Source organism: Tympanuchus pallidicinctus, unplaced genomic scaffold, assembly GCF_026119805.1.
Source record: "Tympanuchus pallidicinctus isolate F22 unplaced genomic scaffold, pur_lepc_1.0 scaffold9, whole genome shotgun sequence".
In the NCBI taxonomy this organism is placed as follows: domain Eukaryota; kingdom Metazoa; phylum Chordata; class Aves; order Galliformes; family Phasianidae; genus Tympanuchus; species Tympanuchus pallidicinctus.
Window position 1 is genome coordinate 646,578 of NW_026294813.1, and position 20,294 is coordinate 666,871.

Here is a 20,294-nt window from a genome sequence, read left to right on the forward strand (position 1 = left end):
TCTTAAAATAATTAAAATGTAAAGAATAAAGCATCATCCATTTATTTGCTATCAATACCTGGAGATAAGAATACAGACTAACAATGAATACAATTGTGGGTGTTAATTATTGCTTACAACACAGAGATTATAGCCACCAACTGCACTAAATATAATTCTTTATTTAGTAATTTAATATCCCTCCCTGTTCATCTCAATGCATTTTTATACGTCTGACCTTCTGTAGACTTCTCATTTTGTCTTCAGTTGAAAGAGCAAAGCTGGTTAATTTCTAGTGACATTTTGTGGCTGCAGAGCTGCTGCAATACCTTTTTATACTTGGTTTTGTTTTTAAATCTGAATTAATTGGTCATCTCACCACATCAGCCTGTAAACTGGGCAACCCCCTCTCTCCTGCTGTATCCCCAAGCTTATCCTGGCTTCTAAGGACAGCAAACATCACAAAGCAGCAGACAGGACCACAGTGAGATTCAGCTGGACATGCAAAGCACCCTTCCCCAATCCTACCTTCTGTTTACCCAGCTCTTACCATCAGCTTGCACTGAGTGTGACTGCAGCACAGCCAAATCCTCTGGAAATAGCAGCACAGGAGTCACCTGTTATAGTCAAATTGAGCTTTACCTCAGCTCAGAAACACACTCAACATCAGTGCAAAAGGATTTTGCTACAAAATAATGTTTATGGCTTGAAAAAGGGGGGTATATTCTCCTAATTATTAGATATCAAAAGTAGGGGAGGGTGCATGTAGTCATCCTGAAATGCTCTTTAAAAAGTTAGGAAAAAAAAAAAAATAAACTTTACAGGCTTGTAAAGGATCCACAGGGAATCATAGCTGCCACTTAAATTATATTAAGGGGCAATAAATTGAAACCAGTAAAAAAGAAATGTGTCCTTACAGGGTGCATCGTCAGCTTATGAAATTCACTGTAGCAGGAGGTCAGTGAGAGAAAGTCCGTGGTTTGTTTTTTTCCCCAAGTACTTTTTGGGTCACTACCAAGATGCTTCCAGTGCTGTAGGAGAGGCTAATCAAACTTCATACTCCAAGGCACAGACCTCGTATAGGGGTCACAGAGAGTGTCACCCTTGCAGGCAGCCTGTTAAGCATATTCTGCATCTTCCCTCTGACCTCCACAGGAGTGTGAGGATCTCTACAGCACAGTTGTGTAACTTCAAGTAGCAAACCCTGCCCAAATACCTCTGGGCTCCTTCCTCCAGAGTCTCCTCTGATGGGTTTCAAAGCTCGTAACAGCATAATTTTAGCTCTGGAAAAATGCTTATAAGCATGAGCACTGATGAAAGATGCAGAAAGTAAGGCAGAGTTTTTGAGCCCTGAGCATGGTCTCGGGAGATGCTGTAGCAGGCACAATTTATTGGCAAATAAGAGCGGCGACCTCTCACCCATACCATTATACAGCATCCCAGGTGGAAGACAAAGGCAGGCTCATCTGTGTGCGAGCCCTGGCTGTGAGAAGGATGAAAGGAGAGACACCCTCCTGCCATTTTTTCTCCGAGGAGCAGAAGTAAATCTCACACAGGGCCTCTAATGTGCTCACTGAGCTCCATTCAAATCAAAGAATGATGGCTAATCAAAGACAATCCCCTACCGCTGATGGTTCTCATCGTGATGAGATAAAAAATTAAAACAGCGCTGTTCCTGCTTCCTCCTTTCTGCCCACCTTGGTCTTCCTCCTGATCAGACAGTGGTACTTGAAAGGATCCTGAGGGTGCTGTTCATGTGGGGCAAATCCTGCTTCCCTGAGCCTATCCAGGGCTGCTGGCTGACATGCCCACATGTTGGGCACCTTGTGTATGGCTATGGGGTCAGGCTGGCCTGCGGGCCCTGGCTCCCACCTATGGATGAGCTGCATGGCACCAGCTGCAGCCAGATGCCTGCGTGTGGCCTGTGCCTGGCCTTCCTATTTCTTCCCCATGTTTGTATCATATGGCAGAGAAAAGCCAGAATCCCTTTGTTCTCCCCGGGCCGTCTCTGCAGGGCTGCACAGGGCACATGGCCCAGGCCCACACGGCACTGGCAGGCAGGAGGGGTCCCCCAGTGCCAGGGCCTGCTTCCAGGAAAGGCTCCTTAATTCCAGCATTGGAAATGAAGAGGAGTTCTCTATTAGCTCTCATATTAATAATTTAGAAAATACATGCCCAATCACTTGTGTTCTCTCCGTTCCCTCTGAACACAGCTGCAAACTGCATTAGGTGTTAGGGTGAATGGATGTATTTCAGATGAGATATTTGTACTGAATTATTAGGGCAGTCTGTATTACAAAATTACTAATAAACATTGCTTCTGGCTCAATTTAGCCTGAACTCAGTGAACCTAGCCAGCGGTGAGAAATCTAAAACTCCGAAATACCCGATGAATGAATCTAACTAATCAAGAAACCCTGCAGGAAGTGGATGCCAGGATTAATGAGCCAGCGGTTTCACCATGCCATGCTGTTATTTCTTCACATAAATGCCCTCAGATGAGATTACCTTTGTCATGAAAAGGAGAAAAGGAAGGTTACATACTTTCAACTGACAGGTTAACTGCCATACCTCCATTACTGTAAGATACATTTTCATGTTCGGAGATTTTTATTCTGGAAAATGAAAATTTAAAGACCACAACACAAATTAAACCGCATTTTCATTTCTAGGAGCAGGGATCATTGCTGCTAGCACAATAATGTAATCTGTACCGCAGTGTCATACGATCTCCTGCCTTGCACAAACTTTCTTCCGATGTTAATAGCTGCTTGGCGAATGCAATCTCCAGCTGAGGGTAAGAGCGGGCTCAGCCTGCCAGGGGGATTTGAGGGGAGGGAGACAGGAAAGGGAGAGTGTAAGAGCATTTCATCAAGAGAGCAAATGAAAGGTTCGGTGACATTATCTTTATGTACATTCCTTGTACTCCAGAGGTGATGCTGTCTTTAGAGGGAAGTAAACCTGTGTGGATATGTGCTGGTGTAGAAGTGAATCTATGCACATAAACTTAAATCAGAGCCGATTTACAAGCTGAGTGAAGTCACTCAGGGCAGAAACATACCTTCAGGTAAGCGAATAAACCTAGTTTGCAGCAGCCCCAGTGCCTGAAGTTAGCTACTTAGTCAGTAATAGGCTAATTATTATTCCACGTAAATGTCTCCTCTCGATTTACACGGATTTCTCTCATTTATTTTCATCACTTTATGTGAATGAAGCTGAGCTGCTCCTGTTGTTAGACAGAACAAGCCAGTGTTTCTTAATTTTTTTTGTATTTTAATATCAGTGAGGGTGAGGTTCTGTCAGAAGTTTGTTCACACACAACTTATGATGTATACATACAGGTGAAACCTGAGGTTTCCTTCCTTTTGTCAACATCAAACATGAGAGTGTCGGCTTAGATGCTGTATGTTGCACAGCTTCAGCTGGTGCTGAGGGTATGTATAATTTCAAAAATCTCCAGCACTCAGAACACAAAGATCTATTGCCATGGAAACAAATGTTGTATCAAAGTTGGGTGGGATCAGAAAGCTTTGCCCATAACCAGGACAACAGTTTCATTAGAATATGGAGGAAATAATGGATGTCTTGGGAGTGAGAATTAACCAGAGGGCCTTTGCAGAGCTTCTTCATAGGCGATGATGTTCAGAGTCAAGAGCTGGATGTTGTGTGTTGTGTCTCAATCCTCTGCTCCCCACCAGAGAAAGCGTTTTTCTCTTCCATTAAAAAGCACATTTTTTTTAAAGATCTTCCATACTGCACTTTACTGCACTCCTACATCATAAAGCTGTCTTGCTTACAGCGATATAAGGCAGCAGTGAAAATTACATGCCTGTAAACAACCCTCCATACATTTGGGAGAAGCAGGGTGAGATCTGCACTCCCCGCACTCAGGCAGGCACCCACCTGTCCCCCAGCAGGAGGAAAGCAGCATGCAGGAGGCAGGCCTGCCCCCCCCCCCCCCCCCCCCCCTCCTTTGCACACTGATCTGGAAGGCTGACCCCGGATTTCTGATTCAGTGCAGCAGAGCACGGCCCAAGGCTGGGCTGGGGAGGGGGGAGCTGGAGACAGGAGCACCCCTCTCCACTCACAGAGTAGAACGCAGGCTGTTTTGGCACCAAGGCTCCTGCCAAAGGGCATAGAGCTGCTTCCCCAAGTGACCCCCATCAGGATCACTGCTGGCCTGGAGCTTCAGTAATTTATCCTCCTTTTATTTCTCTTTTAAATTAAATGTGTGTGTATAATATGCACTTTGGAGCAGGCAAGGACCCTTCTGCGGGTGCCTAGAAGAGCTGGGCACTCTCAGGTGCGTAATTAAGAAGTGTGTAATTGATGTACAAGGGGAAGAGATCTCAGCGCACAAAATGAAAAGAGAAGGGAAGGAAAGCAGAAAGAAAAACAGGTTGCGAGTTGCTTGGCAAAGTTCTTCATCCCTCCCTCCCTCCTCTCCTGCCCCCCTTCCCCCCATACACTGCGTCAAACTTTACAAGGGACCGAACTGAGGGGTTCCACGGGCTCACACCACCGGCAGCCGTGTGTCTCCTTTTGGGGCAGCACTGGGACACGGAGCGCTTCTCCGCACTGCAGCCCAGGGCCGCATCCCCCAGCCCTGCTGCGTCTTCACCCCGTGCTGCAACGGAGCCTCTCCTTCCTGGCAGCGGAAAGGCCAATTACGCAGAAAGATTAACAAAAGTTTATTAATCATGAAGTATTAAAATCCTGATAAATGACACGCTTTGATGCAAAATTCAAGCAAGCAAACCGTTCCCACACGTATGACAAGGGATTCTGTGAACCCAAAAGCAAGAAATCTTGTTTTTCTTTCTTTTTCCTTTTCACCTGCAGTTCATGACACCTCTCGTATCTCACACGCCACACTGAATCCTTCATATCACATACCGCAAATGATTTTATTTATCCGTTTACATTAACTTGATATAAACTCGTCGGGAAAGGTCAAATGATATGCTTTATATTAGCTCAAACATTTATTAAGAAACGCAAAATTCAATAAATTAGCACAGACAATAAGTTAAAACATAGCACAAATCGACCAGCATGTAACAAGAATGCTTCATCTACACAAAACATCCTATTTCACATTGTTTGCTCATTCCTCCAGCGGCCCTGCCCTGCGGCGGGGTGACCGGCACATGCAGGCGGGCGGACCGCGGGGCCGGCCCGGGCGGGGCGGGGGCCGCGGCCGCGGCGGGCGCCTCCGCCGGCGGCAGCGGAAGATGCAGGAGGGACAATAGCAGCAGGAACGTAAATAAATGCATAAATAAACGTGGGGCAGATTGGCAACTAAACCATCACAAAATCAAAGGTCCGAAAAAGGGAAGTGCTCTTGCTTTTTTTTTTTTTTTTTTTTTTTTTTTAACGCGCGTTCTTTTTTTTACGTTTACAAAAACAAAAGATTATGTGTTTTTTTTTTTTTTTATCCCCTTTTCTCTCTCTTTCGTTTGTAAATGCTTTTTCGAAATGGATTTGATTTCCCTCGGGCGCTCTCCTGCCGTTCCGCGCGCCCGCTCGCCCGTGCCCCGGCGGCAATGCCTTCGCCGCGGACGGGGCGGGCGGGGGTCGCTACTCTTGAGAAATAAACCGAAACCAAAACCAAATCGCATTTCTTGGCAGGGCCGCGCGGACAGGCGGCGGGTCGCGGCGGGGGACGGGTGGGAGGCAGGGCCGGGGGTGCCCCTGGCAGCTGGAGAGAGGCGGCCGTCGGGGGGCGGGAGGGAGTGGGGGGGACGCGGGAAGGGCTGAGGGGGTCTCGGCCCACAAACCAGTCCGGTGGCGTCTGATTTCAGATCCTGAGTCGACTCCCTGGTAAGTCAGGTGGGGGCAGGCGGGGGTCCGCCGAGGCGGGGGCCGGGGCAAGGGTGGTGGGGACCGGGATGGGGATGGGGATGGGGATCGGGATGGGGATGGGGATCGGGATGGGGATGGGGATGGGGATCGGGGTCGGGGTCGGGGCCGGGGCCGGGGCCGGGAGTGGGGCCGGGAGCAGGGGCAGGCGAAGCGGGGACGCGGGGCGAGGCGGCGGCGGCGGCGCGGGGCGGCGGCCATTAGGTGAAGCTCATGGAGACTGTGTGCTCTAGTGCTTTGCGGCGAAGGGAGGCGATGCTGGTTCCCCGCCACACGTCGCTGCTGTCCGGGGAGCTGCAGAGCTGCGGCGAGCCCGTCACGTTGCTGGGGCCGGGCAGCGAGGCGGGCACCATGCCGGGGAAGGCGGGCTGGTAGAGGTGCGACTGCAGCCCGGCGCCGTTGGAGCCCGCCAGGCTGTTGGAGAGCCCCATGGAGTTGGGCGGTGGCCCGGCCGCCAGGCTGCACTGGGACAGGGACTGCGCCATGGCCTGCTGCCTGCCCAGCGCCGGCGGCAGCGGCAGCTGCGACACCCCGGGCATGGCAGCGGCGGCCCAGCGCGTGTCGTTGGCGTGGAAGGAGCAGAGGCTGTCGCCCATGGCCGCGGCGGCGGCGGCGGCGGCCGACGGGAACTGCGGCAGCCCCGGCGTCGGCAGCAGCGTGCCCGGGGCGCGAAAGACGTTGGTCGTCTTCTTGCGCTTCTTCCACTTGGCCCGGCGGTTCTGGAACCACACCTGGGGGCCGCAGCGACAGGCTCCGTTAGCGACACCCGCCCCGTCCTGCCCTCCCCGACCCCCATCCTCCCTCCGCCCCGTCGGGCGCTCCCGGCTCTGCGCTAGGGGGCGCTGCGGGAGGGCCCGCGAGGCGCGCTGCGGTCCGGAGCGGCCCCCGCCCTTCCTCAGCCCGCTCGCCCTCCCGCGTCTCCTCCGGCCCCCCGCGCGGCTACGGCCCTACGAGCCGCCGTGCGAGCACTGCGTGAACAGCCGCACCTTCTTGCGACGAGGGGGTCCGCGTATCCGCCCCGGGACGAAGCTCCCCGCAGCCCCACCGCTCGGACAGAGATGAGGCGAGGGGAGTAGCGCCCGTCTCCGCTCTTCCCTCTCCCAGAAAGGAGGAACTAATAATGCCAAAATGCCGAATGAAATATGCCACGGGGCAGAGCTCTGTGCCCTCGGTAGGAACAGAGCGGCAGAGCCGAGCGCCGAGCAAAGCTCCGGGGTGGCCCCGCGGGCAGCGAACCTGGCCCAGCCGCACACCCGCCTTCCTTTCCTTCTTTTTTTTTTTTTTTTTTTTTTTTTTCTTGTAACAAAAGTGGTGGTTTTGGTGTACGCGGCGCTTTGCTCGGCGTAAGGACACTTCGCCGTTCCCGACAGTACCGGGATTTTTGCTACGGGGAAAGAGCAACCAGCGTGAAACGGGGCTGAGCGCTGCCACCCCCGGCAGCCGGAGCCTGCCGTTCGGTCCTGCGTATACCTGCATGGAGAAACACCGGCGCCCATTAAAGGGGGCGAGCGACTGTAAAGGAACTAAACGTTATAGGAAAAATCGGAAAACCACGTTCAATTATGTTTTAGGGTTAATAGTTAAATTGCAGCTACAAAGTCTTTTATGTTTCACGGTTTACTGGTGTTGTAAAAAATCTCCACCAGGTCTGATGGCCGCAGCTCATAGCTGCACACCGCATATGCTTTTAAAATGTGAATGTTTCCAGTTGAAAACTAGTGCATAACAGATGAGAACATGGAGAAAACCTGGGGGAGATTTTGAAAATGCACACATGGCACTCGAGAAATATATTACCCCCGGGCACCGGGCAGCTTTGGACTCCTTTTAAAATGCAGCTAGCACCTGAAAATTATTAATACAACAGTGAGAATCTAATGGAGGTTGGAATCTAGAAATCTGCCTTGATGATATCTGCTGTTACAGTAATATAGACATACTGTAAATGTATTTCAAAATATATAACCCGTTTAATTCCCCAGCTATAAACGGGTTAGAAATAGAAAGAGAAATGAGAGAATATCACTTCTTTGTTGTCTTTTTTTCTCTTTTTTTTTCTTTTCTTTCTCTCTCTCTCTCTCTTTTTTTTTTCTTTTTTTTTTTTCTTTTTTTTTTTCAGGAGCCAGAGCTTTATGAAGATCTCATTGGAATCCAGCAGATGATTAATGTGAAGATTTGGTAGGAAATCTGGAGAGCTGTATTAAAGCTCAGATCTCAGGTTCATTTCGATCAGCCAGCCGTGAACTCTGGGCCGAATTCATTACACTTTAATAGTGCTGGGAGAGGGAGAAAATGCAATTTCTCATTCCATTAGAAAACTAGAAAATACTCTCAGCTTGTCCCCTATTAAGATGTGGCAGGTGACGGGACCATTGTGGGGGACACGGTCAATGGAATTACAGCACATTATTTTTGTTCGTATAAAATATTGAAAGGCAAGCCTGACTGTGCAGAAGTTATTTCACTGATTTGGTTTTTATGTAAATAAAATATTGAAAGTTAATTAATCCGTGCTAGAGACTAATGATTATGCTTATTATATTGCATTTGATCGCGTAATTTGCATGATTCTCGCATTGCTGCTTAATAAGCCATTCCAGGTTATAAATAATTCTGAAATTGGTTTCTAATAATGGCATGCTATAAAAAGAATGGGTTTATTACACCAGCCTGAAAAGCAGAGCAATATCAGACTTGGAATTGGACTCTCGTTTAAGCACCAGCCGCTCTAATAATTATTTAAATGTATCATATACATTAAATACAGATCTAGGACGAGGGAAGAGGTAATTTATCCTGGCATCCAAAACCCTTAAAAACATATACAGCTGCTATAAATTAACTATTTATATCACTTCTTAATCAATGAGGAGCCCTTGCGCTGCAAGGAACGTGTGGGCAATCTGTTAACTATAAAGAAAACTATAAAGTACTTGTAGAAGAGCATAAACCAATTACTATTTAATTTGAATTTGGTCAAGGAGCAGTGGTACAGCAGATTGTGAAGTAAATACATTTTACATAAATTATTTTGCACTAGATTACATAATGTTAATCATCTTGAAGTGTTAATTAAGAAGGTTGTGTTGATCTGATTACTTTTTAAACTACAGAACATTATTGTAAAAAATATTTAAATTGCCACCCTATTAAACTGTTTTTATCAGCAGCGTCGAGCTATTATCATTGGTTTAAGATTATGCTGAGGCCATTAAAACACTTTGTCTTTCTTTCTACGGATTTCTTTGATGTGCTGTTAGAAAATAACTATTTCCATTTTATATTTTACTTCATTTACCACACTCCTAATATTGAAATTGGTATCATTAACCTTTGGGAAACCCAATAAAGTTTAATAGACCTCGTTTTCTTTTTTCATAGAGTCAGTTGTCCAATTATATTTTATTTGTGAATCTAATTTCTTTCTTAATTTAAACTAATTACAGTCCCGCGTAGGCCGGGTCAAATTGTTTTACTTTCTAGAAGCAGACGAGCATTTTCTGTCACATTCGGGAGCGGGGACGGTTTCTGTCGAGTGGTTTCTGCTGCGTGCCTTTATTTGGCAGAGGAGCCGGGGCTCGCCGACGGGAATTTTGAGAGCCGGAGTTCCCGGAACGCTGCCCTGAGCGGGGAGAGCGCATCCCACAGTGAGCGCTCCGCTCCCGAATTGCGCTGCCTCGAGGAGGGCCGGGCGGACATTCGCACAGCCCCGGCCGCGGAGCGCACGGCGAAGATCCGTCTCTCCCTTCTCCGAACTCCTCTCATTCGCTTTCAGTGCTTTCTTACGTGCCTACGTGCAACGGGGTGTCTGTGCGTGTGCGTAACTGCGCGCACTTTAGGCGACTTTAGGCTCCCTGCGTGTCGAAGTTACTCGCTCCCCCTGCCGAGCCCGACATTTGTATCGAGTAAAGCCTATTTCGGATACCTCCGCGTTCATCGGAGCCGCCTTTACGCAAACGCCTTCCACCCCTCTCTCCGCACCCTCCTTTCAGCACCGCGAACAGCTGCCCGGCGCGGGGGGTGCGGGGACGCCGAGCCGGGCCGATTCCTCCGAGCGCGGAGCCTTCGCCACAGCCGGGCTTCCCCCGCTCGGGCTGCGGCTCCCACGTCCTCCTTTGAGCTCCAGGACCCCACGCGTGGGCGGTGGGCAGGGGCTGCTCCGCCCGCGTCCCGCTCGGGACCATCGGGGTGCGGGCGTGAAGGGGAGGAGGGGACGGCCCTCGGCGCGCCGTCTCCGCCACCCTCCTGCGGGGACAGCGGAAAGGGGCGGGGAGTGAGAGGGTCTGGCTTAGAGCTTTCTGACCGAATTGTTGCGCTCAGGGGCAGTTTCCCCTGCTGAGGTTTGGGGACGTCAACCCCCCGCGGCCGCGCCCTCGAGCCCGGCGCCAGCCGGGGCATCGCCCGCGGCCCCGAGAAAGGGTCTGGCAGGAGCTTGCGCTGCGCGGAGACGGCCGCACATACCTGCACCCGGGACTCGGTGAGGCCGATGCGCAAGGCCAGCTCCTCCCGCATGAAGATGTCCGGGTAGTGGGTCTTGGCGAAGCTCCTCTCCAGCTCGTTGAGCTGCGCCGGCGTGAAGCGGGTTCTGTGCCGCTTCTGCTTCTGCTGGCCCTGCTGCTGTCCCGCCTGGCTGGGGTTCTGGCCGCCCTGCTGGCCTTGCTGCTTGTCGGCGTCTTTGGCGCTGACGGCCAAGGAGCTGGGATTGGATCCCACGGTGGTGATGTCCTCTCCAGGCAGCAGGGTGGTCCCTTCCACCGTGTCCGAGTTGGGGGCCATGTCTCCCGGGTGTCCCCCCGGATCCGAGCCCCCTACGCCCAGCCGGCACTTCACCGCCTCCCGGTGTCCCAGCAGCTCGGCCGCATCTTTCATCCCTGCGGAAGAAACGGAGCCGCTGTCACTGCCCTGCAGCCGGGCGTGCGGCCCCCGCCTCAGCCCCCCTCGCATCCATCGGAGCGGCGAGGAGCAACCGGCCGCACTGGCCCCACCAGTCCCACCTCCCACGGCCCGCGCGGAGCAGAGCCCCCCGGCCCGCCGCAGTTCGGGGAGGGGGAGAGAAAACTTTACGGCGAGCCGCTCCTCTACCCGCTTAAATAACAGCTCCCCGCCGGGCCTCCCCTAACTCGGCGAAGGGAGGGGAGCGGGGCGTGGGGGAGGGGGGCAAGTTTTGCCGGGCTCTGCTTGGAGTTTTCCCAGCTGATAAAAGAAAGAAAGAGACAGAGAGAAAGAGTAAGAGATGAGGCTGCAGCTGCTCCGCTGCCGGGAGCGCCACCTCCCCGACAGAGGTGCCGGGAGGGGGCCGCCGAGCAGGGTTCCTCTCTCCTCACTCTTCTCCGAAGCAGTGTACGGATAAAGAGCCACAAAGTGGATAAAGAATTTGGGTTGTTTTTTGTATTTTTTGGTTGGTTGGTTGGTTAGTTTTTTGTTTTGGATTTTTTTTTTGTTTTGTTTTGTTTTTGTTTGTTTGTTTGGGGTTTTTTTTTGGTTTTTTGAAGGAAGAAAGGCGAGAAGAACGCGAGCAGGCAAGCAGGAAAAGGCCACCCCCGAACTCCTTCGTAAATACCATCGAGCTGCTCTGTTCTAAAATAGTAATACTCATCATAATCGTAATAACGCACAGGTATGTGTATAAAAAAACAAGGAAAAAGAGATTAAATGATCCGCAACTCGCTGTGTATCTGCACATTCCGTAGGTCTCCCTCTCTCCCCCTCTTTTTTTTTTTTTTTTAAAGACGATGTTAAATCAAATTAAACTTTAATACAGTACAATTACTTTTAAAGGAATTAGCCCATTTAGATCGCATTAAGGTAAAATAAGGAACAAATTGTCAATTTCCTGCCCCGGCTTCCTCCCCGCTCGCCGCCGCCGGTGCAGCCGCCGCGGGGCGGGGGAGCGCCGGGGAACTCACCGAGACGGGCGTCCAGGAGGTCGGCGTGAGACAGCATCGCGCACCGCTCCAGGGCGAAGGCTGTTCCCCCCCAAATTTTAGCGGCCTTAAGTTATTTAAAATAGATATAAGATATAAGATATAGATATATATAGATCGCCTAAATGAAAGAAAATTCGGTGTGTGGTTAAAAAGGGGGTCTCTTGCATTATAATGTCCTTTAGAGAGACGGGGAGGTGCTTAACACTTCAATGAACCCGTGAGCAGCTCGGCGCGGGGACCAATCAGGAGGGCAGCCTGCAAATGTCAGCGCCCGGAGCGCCCCGCTCCGCCCGCCCGCCGCCCGCCCGCCGCCGCCCCGGCCTCCCGCCGCCGGCCCGCGCCGCGCCGCCGCTCCCTTCCCCGTTCCGCTCGCCTCCGCGACCGCCCTCCCCCTCTCCCCTTCTCCCTTTTCCTCCAAGCGCGCGGTGGCCACCCCTCTCCCAGCTCCGGGTCACCCGTCGTTTATCGGGTTTCACCACCATTCCTTTTCTCCCTCTTCTTATTTTCCGCGCCTTCTCGGAGCGCGCCCTCTGCTCCGAACAGCTCCGGCTCCCCGGGGGCGGCTCCGAGCCCCCCGCGACACCGGGGCTGTTGCGAACTGGCCGCGCACCGGCGGCCGTGCGGCGCGGGCCGGGCGGCGCTGCCCCTCTCGGCCTAGGGGCGGCGGCGGGGTCGACGGCTGAGGCGGGTGGGACGGCGGGACGGCGGCTCTCAGATCAGCCCCTGCGGGAGAGAAAGTCCAGCGAGTGCCCCCCGAGCGGCCCGGCCGAGCTCCGGGTCCCCGCCACAGCCTTTCCCTCGCTCTCGGCGCGCGTCGCGCCTCATCCCGGGGTAGAAGGGAGCGAGCAGCGGGCGTCCCGGCGGGCGCAGCGCGTCCCTCCCGGCCGGGCGCGGGAGCCCCCGAGCCCGGATTTCTCCATTAAAGTTTCCAAGTTGGGCTCGCCTGCAAACTCAATTTAAAGCAGTAAATAAAGTTAAATGCTTTTTATTTTCCTCTTGAATATGTTAAACTACTTGAACAATTTAAAGTGCTTTGCACAAGTGAAGCGAACCATTTCTAATGTTCTGATTTTTCAAAGCCAGCCAACAACAAAGTTTAGATTAGTAATATATTTCTAACCAGAGTAATTTTCAAGATCATTAGGCATTTATGTAATTAGTGCCAAATCTATAAGCTTTTATTACGATTATTAGAGTAAAATCAGTATAAATTTGTACTAATTTACTACTGTTTAGACTTGGCTGTCAAGCCAAGAGGTTCTTATTGTAAATGATAACTGAGGAAATTAAGTGCAAAATTCTGTACCATTTCTGATCCGCTTCTAAACAATCCGTTTCAATTGTATTTGTAGCAGAACATAATGCCCTTTTAAAGTTATTTGACTTGTATTTTTATTTGCAAAACAAGAAAAATACCCTTTACCCAGGCACAATGAAAACTGATATTTACTACATCCAACTTGATTAACATTGATTTTTAATTCAGAAGTGATGCAATTAAGATTATTCATTTAGTGTAAATAAAGCTTCCACCAAAAAAGGAGCCCAATGAAGTCTGTGTTAAATAATATAGCGCCAGTGGCCTTTTTCTCCTCAGTCCGATTGACTTATACAAAACATTGTAAATACTGCACGCGAACAGATGCAAGAGTGGTTTTGTTTGCGGCTCAGATGTGCGGGGTTTCGGCAGCGACTGAACGAGGAGACAAAGGAACCGGCCGACCGATCTCTAGGGCAGTTTTGCTGCATTTTTTTTTTTTTTTTTTTTTTTTCCCTCCCTCCTCCCCGCTCAAATCTTTGGCTACGTTGATTCAATTCAGCTTTCGAGATGTCGGGCTGTTGCAATGAACCTGAGCGCCCGGTAACGGCAGCTGAGAGCAGGGAGAGACCAGGAGCCGGGCCACAATTTAGATGGAGAGACACAGAGAGAAAGAGATAGAGGTGGGGTGGGAGTTTCTGGATTTTTTGTTTTATTTTGCTTTATTCCTCTTTTTTTCTTGGGGGGGGGGAAGGTGGGGGAGAGAGAGGGAGAGAGGGGATGGGAGGTCGAATGGGTTTTGGAGGAGACATCTTATTTCTTCGGCTATTTTTTTTTTTTTTTTTTTCCTTTGAAAATCACAGTTTCTGCGCAGCTCCAGCGGAGAAGGGGACGCTCCGGCCCTGAACGTAACCGAGAGCCGCCCGCGGCCGCCGCCGGGCGCCGAGAACGGCGGAGCGGATCCCCAAAGGCGCCGCGGGAGCGGTGCGGGGCCGGGCTGGGCGCCGCCGGCGGGGTGAAGGGCGGCGGGCGGTGGCGGTGCCGGGCGCGCGGCCTTTTCGCTGCCGCTGCGGCTTCGGCCCTGCCCGAGAGCGGGCGTCGCGGCTCCGGGCCGGTGTTAGCGAGGGGTCCGGGTTCGGCCCGGGGCCGCCGGCGGCTCAGGCTGGCCGCAGCTACAGGGAAAAGTGCCCCGGCGGTGCGAATGTGGGCTCCTCTTCCGCGGAGCTTATTGCGGGCAGCAGTGCGGCGTGTGTGTGTATCTGTGCAGTGTTGTTGTGTGTTTCAGGTCGATAAATAAATGTGTAATAGTTAATGTGCAGACACATCAGAGTAATAACAATGGGATGAAATCAAAGGATTATCAATCTCTGTTAGTAACTGCTGAATAACAATGTTGCGGTGTGATTGATAGCGCGCTTCATTTTATGACTTTTCTATTGCTCTTGATTTTTATAGCAGTATAAACAAACTAAATCATTTCTTCCAAGACTTCAGAGCGCAATCGTCTTAGGGGATGGGGGGAAATCAGAGAAGGAAGCCCGCAGGAGGGAGAGGGGAGAGCGGGGCTGACGCTTAAGCGTGTCAGAGAAAAAATGACAATAGGGTATATGTAAAAATCTCTAATCACATTCAGCTTCCGCGCACTCTTGTTTTGTCAAGTGCCTGAATTCACCTGGGCAGCGCTGGAGATGTATTTACAAGGATTTTATTTCCCGTCATCTTCGCATTTTCCCAGCGTAGCCAGAAAACTGCCAGTCAACTCCATTCTCTGTTATAATTTACGGTATTCCCCACATGATCGTAGGAACTGAAGTTCTTAACAAGGAAAAGCTTTAGCGCAATGGCCCAAAATCTTCAGAGTGACAAGAGTGTCTTCAGAAATCACTTCAGAGCAAAGTAAAAGGATTTTCTATGACGGATCCAGTGATTTTTCCTCAATAAATAGGTTTTAGATTGTTACACACACGTAGAACTGGAACAAAGGGAACTACCAGAAAATATATTGGTTGCCCCTAATAAAATTTATTTAGACAGTTTACTTCTCATAAAAAATAGAGATTGAATTTCGTACGGGAGCGCCTGCCAAGGGGCTTGGCGCCGGGAGATCGTCTCCCCCCCTCGCCTTCCCTCTCTTCCCATTCCGCCGGGCCCGATCCGGGGTCCGGGCCGGGGCCGCCGCTCCCCGCCTCCCCGCGGGCCGCCGACCGCCTGCGGAAGGGCTGCGGGCCGGGGCGTGCCGCAGCCACTGCGACGTAACCCCAATTCTCCGGCGCTGTGACCCCGGGAAAAAAGGGGAGAGAACTTTCCGGCCCCCGGCGCTCTCCCCCTCCCCTCGCAGCTAAACTCAAGCCCTGATTGAATGAGGCTGTAATATAAACAAGTGTATTTAACCAATTCTGCTCTGATTTAGGAACAGAACCTTCTTTTGGCTGAATAATTATATTTGGAGCAAGAAACACGATAAAATAAGGTTAAACTGCTAAAGTCAGCGGGGTGGCTTGGAGTAAATGGCTGATCGGGTTTGTAATTTGATATTTTATTTATGCATTTATTGAGCATCCATCCAGTTAAGGGGGCTGCTGTATGCAGAGCGATGTAATTGCTTTTTACACTTAGCACACGCTCCTGGCGTTTATCGGATGTAACTTTGGGCTGCCTGGCTTCTTCGCGCTGCTTTTTTGGTATCTCCAGACGGCAGCGCTGAAATATCGGGTATTGTTATTCGCATTCCCGCTCCTCAGTGCTGCATTGTAACACTGTTCGCTTTAATGAGAGGCGCCTCCCTCAATAATTAACGACCTCACATTTCCCTATTTTCTTGCTTGATGAAAAGAATCAATTTTAATTCATCGTAAATTACAGCTATGCTTTTGAGTGTTATTTGCTTATAGAAAACAAATCAAGTGACTTAGGCTCCTGTTTACTTTTCCACATCGGCACAGCCTAAACGCAGATGACAAATCAAACTATATCCTTTCGTTAGGCGTAATTTGGAGTTAAGAAATGGAAAAACATAAACACGTGTTTTTATTTCAATAAACCCCCTGGAAAAAATGACTTATTTGGAAATGAAGGACAAGGCTGCCAGCAGCTACAGATCCCAATTTATTCATTCTAGTCAGAGCTAAATATGATGATCATCGCTGCTTTACGACATTAGGCTGCATGCAGCATTTTGTAGCTGTAATAAATATACTTCTTTGATAGCAACTTCATGAAGTTTAAACACATCCGAGGCAAGAACGATCGCAGCTGATAAGAAACGCAGCCGTCAGACGTTCCGAAAATAGCCTTTCCGAGCACGGCACGGAGAGCTCGAGCCTCCTGTCATCCTCCCTCAAACGCGCTCTTAAGCGCCGTTTTCCTCCTATTTGCTTATTTATCTGAATATCTGTATCTCACTCCGGCTAAGTCAAAGGCGGCATCTCCGATTGTCTTCTCTTTGGCAGGCTGCTGGGAAGCGCTCGACGGAGAAGCGGTTGCTTTAGATTGAAAGCATGGCTTCTATCAATTAATTTTCATCACAACTATGACAGCCAGTCTTTTATGGGGAAAAAGCTATTTTAATACAAGGTATGCCTGACACCCCCGCACCCGACCTCCTGCGCCCAAATGCAAACTCTGCACACGAAAGTCACCTCCTCCTCTCCCCCAGCTTTGTGTATATGCATTTATGTACAGCCTTGTGCCTTGTTAATATAAGTTCAGAAACTTGGAAATGCAGAGCTCCCATACAACGCTCCGCTCTATTCTGCTTATTTAGTCAGGCAGGAATTATCGGCGTTACTCGAAGCCAAGGGATCACCAGTACGAACCGTTTTCAAAATACGCGTCTGTCTGGAGGAACAGGACAGTTCTGGGAAGAGCATTCCTACTGGCGATTGAAAAGAAAAAAATAAATAAAAAATTTACACGTTCGCGTATTTATATATATATGTGTGTGTGTGGTTTTTTTTTATTAATGCGAAATTTCCCCGAGTGTCCGGAAAAACGAGCCGCCAGGCATGGCGATGGCACGACGTGCATCGCGGGCTGACGTGGGGGATTTAACTTTCTCCTTTTTAACACCGCAGCTTTGATCTCTTCAATGACATAGGTGGTATATAGTAATAAGAAACATACATATTTTGTTTGTATGTGTTAAGTTCGCTGCTTTTCTGATTTCTATTTACTCAAGATAAATAATCATATATCAGTTATTCAGTTAGGTGACAAGTCTAGTAATTGGAATAAAAAGAAAACATCTCATCCTTATCTCTTCCTATAACTAGATATAGCGCTAATAAGACTGCATCAATCTTATCTGGCAAATAAATAAAATAGACAAACAAACAAATTCGCCTCCAACAAGTTAATGTGGTGTATCTGAGTGGAAAGTAGATATTTTCACGCATTCTGGAGATGAGGAGTGACTTTTAATAAAATCACAAGAAAAACAAATGTAATTCTGTAAGCAATTTCAGAGCTCAGCCATCTCTCCCGCGCGCCGTTACTTAGCATTCTCCGTCCGTCCTAACCTTTTCTTTTAAAAACCAGTTAGTTCCAGAAATATGACTGTCACTCAATCTGGGACCTTTCGATCAACCTTCCTTTATTATTTTGGGGGCAATTCTAGAGGTAATATGGCTTATTTTACAAGGATGATTTTTGTTGACTTTTTTTTTCTTCTTCCCAACCCCTCCCTCCCCCCATTTCCCCCCACCCTTACCCCCTTCTTTATCCCTCTTGCCCGACTGCGGCTAATTCGGGGCGTCTATATTCACTCAATTAGAGAAATCTAAAGAGAAAATCGATCTTCCATCTGCAGAAATGCCAGCTTAACAAATTAGATTCTTGTTTCGTGCAGGTGATTTGGTGACAGTCGGGGAATTAGAAGTAATAAGTTGTTGTGTTGGAGACCACCTCCCCGGCCCCGGCCCTCCGCCCTGCTCCCGGCCGGGCCCCGCCGGGGAGCGCAGCGCCCGCGCCGGCCTCGGGCGCCTCCTCCTCGGGCCGGGCCGACGAACAGCCACCGCCACCGCATCTCCCGCCGTAATTAGTGCTGCTGCCCTCCATGTGGGCTCGATTAAACCGTGATTTAGCCGAAAGAAATATAATTATGGCTGCAAATAAAATAATCAGCATTGAAGAGCGATTTCCTTAATGAGATGGAGCGGTTGCACGTCACGGAGTAAAGGGGTCTCATTAAGAGGTGGTAATGAGGCTTGGGTGAATATTGGGAGTTGCACAAAATATCCGAACCGGTGAAGAGCCCGGCGCCGGGCTCCCGCTCGCGGGGACGGTCGGAGCTCGAGGTGCGCGCCGCCCCGCCGGAGTCCGGCCGTCCCAATGCCAGCGGCACCGCGCCCCGAGGCGCCTGGAGAGAGGCATTTTGGTTGTTGCCAATTTTTTTAAAAACCGCTAGGACGGCTGTTTTTAACGAGAAGGGCAGGAAGCTCAGTGGCTCCCTCCTCCCGCGTGCCCGCTGGGTGTGCCCGCAGACTGCCTGACTGCTTGGCTGCCAATATCGCTCCGTTTGGGTGACGGGTAATGTCCCCAGCCCTGCAGCCACGTGAGACAGAGCCTGGCCTTTCCATGAGGCGGAAAACAACAGCTGTGAGGGCATGAGGCCATTCTCCACTGGGCCACAAAGAGGAGAAGGCTGCTCAGATCCAAAATGGCAGAGGAGGAGGAACCGAAGCCACGGGCATACTGCTGGGTGCCAGGTGGCTGCAAAGACATGCACCCAGCAGTCATCTGCTGCACGTGTACAGGGCCTCGCAGCGAGCGATGGTGGCCAGTGATGCAGTGCTGTGAGGGAGGGATGGGGTGGGCAGCCAGGCCTGGGCCCATGGGAGTACCGAGGGGCAGGGGGAGGAAAGGCCTGGAGAGAAGCACCAGGGAACCCAGGGCAGTGTGAGGGGGCACTGCCTTTGGTCAAGTTGGTGAGGGGCTGTGTGGTGCTGTCCTAGCACTGCGGACTTCTGTGCTTCTTCACCATCACTGAAAGGCAAGGCCCATTGGTGAGCAGAGTGCTATATTTACATAAAATAAAAGGGAAGCAAATGAGGTAATAGGCTGCCTACCACTCCCCGGGGAAATTACATGCTGGCTCTGCTGTGTGATAGAGGGAAAAATGTTGTTTTGCGTTCAACCCCCCTGCCCCCGGCCTCCCCCCCACCCCCCCAGCTTTTTTTGTTTGTATTTTAATAGTGTAAAATTGGGCACATCTTGGTGGTTTTTTGAACTGATCAAGAAAAACAACTTGCATATGAAATACTAAAATAAAATAAAGGCAGGGTATTTTTCTTCCTTTGCTTGCTCTCAGTAACTTAAAGAAGAGATGGAATCCGCACTTCGTTCTTATTGTCAGCAGGAACAGTTCTCCGCTCAGCCCAACACCTGCACCGCCTGGCAAAGGTCAGGCCTCTTGATGAGAAAAGGTCTGTGTGACATTAGCACAAAATCAGGGAACACTGCACTCGCAGCAGAGAACTGAGAACCATGAGACCAGTGGAGCCCCTCGACTGAAAGCACCGTCCAGCGCTCTGTCCCCTGTGCAGTGTGTCTTCCTAATGGCTGTCTCTGTGCACGCAGTGCCTGTGTGTGTGTGTGTGGAGGGTTTTGTAGTCTTAGGCTATTTGCAACATTATTTATTCATTTGTTTACAGAAGAGCTCACCGCAAAAGGTCACATTTGTCTCCCATTTTAGTACTTTCTAAAATGATGGAGATACGCAGGACTGGCTAGGCTCTAGTTCAGGATATCTCACTGGCAGTAATTTTTTTGCACAGCCACAATACTTGTTAGAACTCTGAAGTAAGCACTGGAAAAAAAAGCAACTCTTAAAGCTATTTGGCTTTTTGTTTTTGATTTTGGTTTGTTTTGTTTTTTGTTTTTGTTTTTGTTTTTGCTTATTTTTAATGATGGCCTTTTAGGAAAACAGTGAAACATTTCACATTTTTCAGTGTAGGTTGTGTTAGAAGAAACTGTGCATACTGTTTAGCAAAAAAATTGTGTCCCAGGAGACTCTGCTACTGGCTGCCTGGAGAAGGAGAAGATGCTTTTTTCAGAAGAATGCTTTCTTGTAGCGTTTCATTGTCATATCTCCTACCATTGTTTTCTTGATCAGCATGCCATGTTATGAGCAGATTCAAACTTCTGCTTGTGGACCTCTCTCTTCCTGATCCATGTGGCCAGTGGCTAACTTTTGGATCATGGTTGACAATGTTTGAATCAATGTTCTCAAAGAAGAAGCATTTCTGCTTCCTGAAACAAACAATAATGAA

At 50.0% G+C, this 20,294-nt stretch overlaps 1 protein-coding gene across 1 annotated transcript; it reads right to left on the reverse strand.

The window, feature by feature from the left end:
• Positions 1–6,041: 6,041 nt before the first annotated feature.
• Positions 6,042–10,785, reverse strand: OTP (orthopedia homeobox). The gene is made up of 2 exons (XM_052670213.1): positions 10,303–10,785; positions 6,042–6,572 (listed from the first exon to the last, which is right to left on the reverse strand). The coding sequence occupies exons 1-2, from the start codon at positions 10,783–10,785 to the stop codon at positions 6,042–6,044; spliced, it is 1,014 nt and encodes a 337-aa protein (XP_052526173.1).
• Between the last annotated feature and the right edge of the window lie 9,509 nt (positions 10,786–20,294).

Coding starts and splice junctions, on each gene's coding strand:
- OTP (XM_052670213.1), bottom strand. CDS start 10,785: ATGCGAGGGGGGCTGAGGCGGGGGCCGCACGCCCGGCTGCAGGGCAGT. Junction 6,573..10,302: donor TCACCGAGTCCCGGGTGCAG/GTATGTGCGGCC, acceptor TGCGGCCCCCAG/GTGTGGTTCCAGAACCGCCG.